The 3,653-nt window shown below is 54.4% G+C and overlaps 1 protein-coding gene across 1 annotated transcript in view; it reads left to right on the top strand.

The window, feature by feature from the left end:
* Nucleotides 1–66: 66 nt before the first annotated feature.
* Nucleotides 67–3,653, top strand: part of LOC119574603 — an 86,541-nt gene continuing 82,954 nt past the window's right edge. The window contains exon 1 of the mRNA XM_037921940.1: nucleotides 67–3,653. This exon is cut by the window's right edge and continues 1,224 nt beyond it. Within this exon, the coding sequence (XP_037777868.1) occupies nucleotides 1,637–3,653 (2,017 nt within the window). The 5' untranslated portion in view covers nucleotides 67–1,636.

Below are 3,653 nucleotides of genomic sequence, written 5' to 3'. Positions count from 1 at the left end.
CTGGACGCACCCATCCGCAGCCCGTTCCCAGCACGCGGGGATCTTGCTCGGCTGCTCCCACGGCCGCCCCTGACCGTGGCCTGGACGCCTGCGAGCCACGTACAAAGCTAGCACTCGGGTACAACCCCTCTTTATGTGGCACCGAAGAGTGTGTTATCTGTGTCGGATGATAGAGCCCTATCTGGGATGTGTTGTTGACATTTGAATAATTGAACGTTTGGCGAGTTTGGAATTTCGCAAGATGGCAATGATCTGTTCTCGTGGAGGCTGATTAAAGGAGAAAATACATCATTCTGCACCTGTTGAAGCTTCTGCGCGGGGGCCGGATGCCAGGGGCGCTGTCGTTCCATCGTTCCGTGAAATATGGAGCATCAACTGTGACACGTGAGAACGGGGCAGTGAGGAAGGCGAGAGAGGGCCGGCCTGCACCGTACGTCATGTAGGCAGGCCAAGGTGATCTGTTTATACGCCCGCGACGCCTCATTGCGCAACGCCCACGCAAGCTGATGGGAGAATGACGGTATAAAACGCTGTGTACACATGATATACAGCACATTTGCAAAGGCGGATCACGTCCAGACGGCGAGTGTATTGGCCTTCGAAGAAATCAGCATGTTTATAACTCGTACATGTACAGTGACGTGTGTTGTGTCACGCTAGAAAAGACAGTCGGAGGGAAAGAGAGAGAGAGAAAAAAAGAAAGATAATCCTCGAAATAGTCAAGAACAATCCCATACCGCCACTAACACTCAGGGGCAAGACAGTTCTATGCCCACAAGTGCCCCAAGTTTGTGAATGATTAATTAGAACAACAAATGACTTCCTCCGAGACAAGGGGCGAGAGAGAGGAGTTTGATGGGTTGATGTTATCGCTCAGTGAATCGTTCATTCTGCTTGGACGAGCGCTGAAGTATGGAAAGTGAACAATGTTTGCACAGACTATCGTTCAGCGTTCTCAGTGTTTCAGGAAAGAGTAGCCTTGTTTTTAAACGTCCAAGAACTACGAAGGACTTTGGTCATGAGACTGTATCGGTATTTTTCAGTGATTTTGATTTTTGCAGCCTACGTTGTTTACGAAAATTGAGGTGATAGAAATATTTTCTCGTTTTTTTGTCTTTGTGTTTTCCGCTCTCTTTTGTGAACGATAATGAGTCCCCGACGTATTTTAAAGGAAATGCGGTGAGACAGAAGAAGGAAAAAAAGCTAACGTCTTCAGATAATTTCTTCCTTTTGCTAATGATGGGCCTACACTAATGACTTTATGTTTCCGTGTTGCGTAAATTTTCCTCAGAACTTTAATTGATGGGAAATATGTGTTAATTTTCTGGCGGCCGTTGAAAAGTGGTGTTTTTTTGGTCTCTGTGTATTTGGCCTTTGTATTACAGTGGAGATTACCCGGCCAGAGGATATGTAAACAGACCAATATCAAACAATGCAGAAAGGCGATCGCTGCATATCTGAAGACGCCGTTAGCCATAAAGGTGTTTTTTACCTGGACCTGCACTGAGCCAGGGCCCCCGCGTGAGGCGTTCGCTGGCTGCGGGTCTTAAAGGGACACGGGGACGCGAGAAGGCAAGTGTCTCGCGAAGAGGACGACCCACAATTCGAGTCGTAGAGCCAACGTGACGCGGAGACCATGTATTCGCGCACGCCGTCCCCGCTGACACCTGAGGCGCAGCGGCTGGGGACGAGGGAGTACATCCGCGCGTTCGATACTGACACGCGGGTGGACGACACGGCGGAGTTCCTTGAGTGCTACTCCCTCGATCGCGGTCACACCAACGCCAAGATCACCGTGCTCTCCGCGGGGCGACACGGCGGCGCTCCAGACTGCTACGAGGAGTGCGAGCTGGACGGGAGTTACTCGGAGTTCGTGGAGACCCAGTGGGCCAAGGGCAGCGTCAGCGAGGTGGAGCCCATCAGCGACAGCATCCACGGCAGCGAGAGGGAAGTCAGTCATGACATCGGAAGCGATACGGAAAGCGTCGTCGTCAGCGCCCCCTTGCACGGGCCGACGACGGTCAGGTGCGTGTGCGTCTGCAACAAGAAGGGCTGTGAGTATGTAAACAAGCCGTACGATTTGCACAGCATACGAGAGTCGCCCGCGGGCAAGATGTCTCGTCGGTACCGCCTCGTTACCTGGCTGAGGTCCTTCATCCCGCCGACGGCTCAGAGCCCGACGATAGACACAGTGGACGTCGGCTCGAGGGTGTACCCGGAAAAGAAGTCCAAGATCGTGCGGCTGTTCAGAAGCCAGAGATTTCGGAGGAGCGGCGTGAGGGCCCCCGAGGGCGAGGTCGCGCCCAACACGGTGGAGGGCCTCGGCAAGTCCCTCACGAGCCTCAACATGGTGAAGAAGCCCGTCTTCCCCGGCGAGATGAAGAGACTCAAGGCGTGCGACGTCTCCATCCCGAGATCCATCGGGGTCATGATCGGGGTCACGCTCATCCTCCTGGGCGTGACCTATGACCACGGGGTCAAGCACGGCGTCGACAACCTCCTGCAGGAGTGTTGGTCGTGGCTCAGGACTAGTTACATGAACTTCGGGGACGAATTTGTCTCGTATAATAGCTTATTCTTTAGAATAACTAACTCAGAGGTTTTAGGAGAGCCATATCCGAGGTACGGACTCAATGGTACTAAAAAAGAGAGTTCCAATATCACAAAATTCCAAGAAGCCATCAACAAGGTGGACCCCAAGTTCTTGTTCATCTTAGAAGGTTTAAGATTATCCGTCCAGTTATTCTTCTTCAGTATAAACGACAAAGCCGAGTTAACCAGCAAGGAAGTGGTCGTCCACGAAAAGGGTCCGCTCTTCTTCCGGATATCCTTCAAGCGAACGGCGGGGCTGCAGGTGGACTACGTGCCCGAGAGGTCCTCCATGACGCTCTCGACGCCCTTCCACGTGTATGACCTGATGAAGATGATAATCACTAGCAATGGTCTTCCATACTTCGGCATGCACATGAACGACTTCCACAAGACGAACCCGTCTGCGCTGCTAACGATGATCATCAACAACCTCAAGAAGTTCAACGTCGACACCACCTTCTTGTCGAGCATCCAGGCCCAGATCTCCAAGGGCAGGGTCAAGCGATCGCCAGAGGACCCCGACACGCCAGACGCCAGCACGGCCGCGCCCACCACGGCGCGGGATCCAGACACGACCGAGAGGGCAAGCACGCACAACACCTCGATCCCCTTCACGCTGGACATGCCCACTCCGTCGAAGCTGAGGCGCAGGGGCACGGAGGGACCCAGCACCTCCGGCAGCAGCGTTGCCCTGATCACGACGCCGAGGGCCAGCCGGCTCAGAAGGTCCACCGCGGAGCCCAACCAGAGCAAGAGCGCCTGGAGGTCCATTGCAGAGATCTCGAGCAAGATATTCCTGCCGCTTCCTCTGGACACGAAGAAGACGGTGTTACTGCCGGTGCCCTTCATCGAGAAGAACCTGACGCTCCGCTACCGCCACTCCGTCGACATGCTGGGGCTCCCGGGGTACCAGTTCGTGCTGGGCAACGCCATCGGCAGTGGGGGGGACTCGTCCTCGCGCTCCGAGCTGTACCCCTCCCTCAGCTACTCGAGGGTCAAGGACGGAGAGCGGACGGAGTCTCCCTCAAACACGCACCTCCCGCGACACAGGAACAATGACA

The sequence above is a fragment of the Penaeus monodon genome, chromosome 6 (genome assembly GCF_015228065.2).
Source record: "Penaeus monodon isolate SGIC_2016 chromosome 6, NSTDA_Pmon_1, whole genome shotgun sequence".
In the NCBI taxonomy this organism is placed as follows: domain Eukaryota; kingdom Metazoa; phylum Arthropoda; class Malacostraca; order Decapoda; family Penaeidae; genus Penaeus; species Penaeus monodon.
This window is presented reverse-complemented; position numbering and strand designations above follow the sequence as displayed.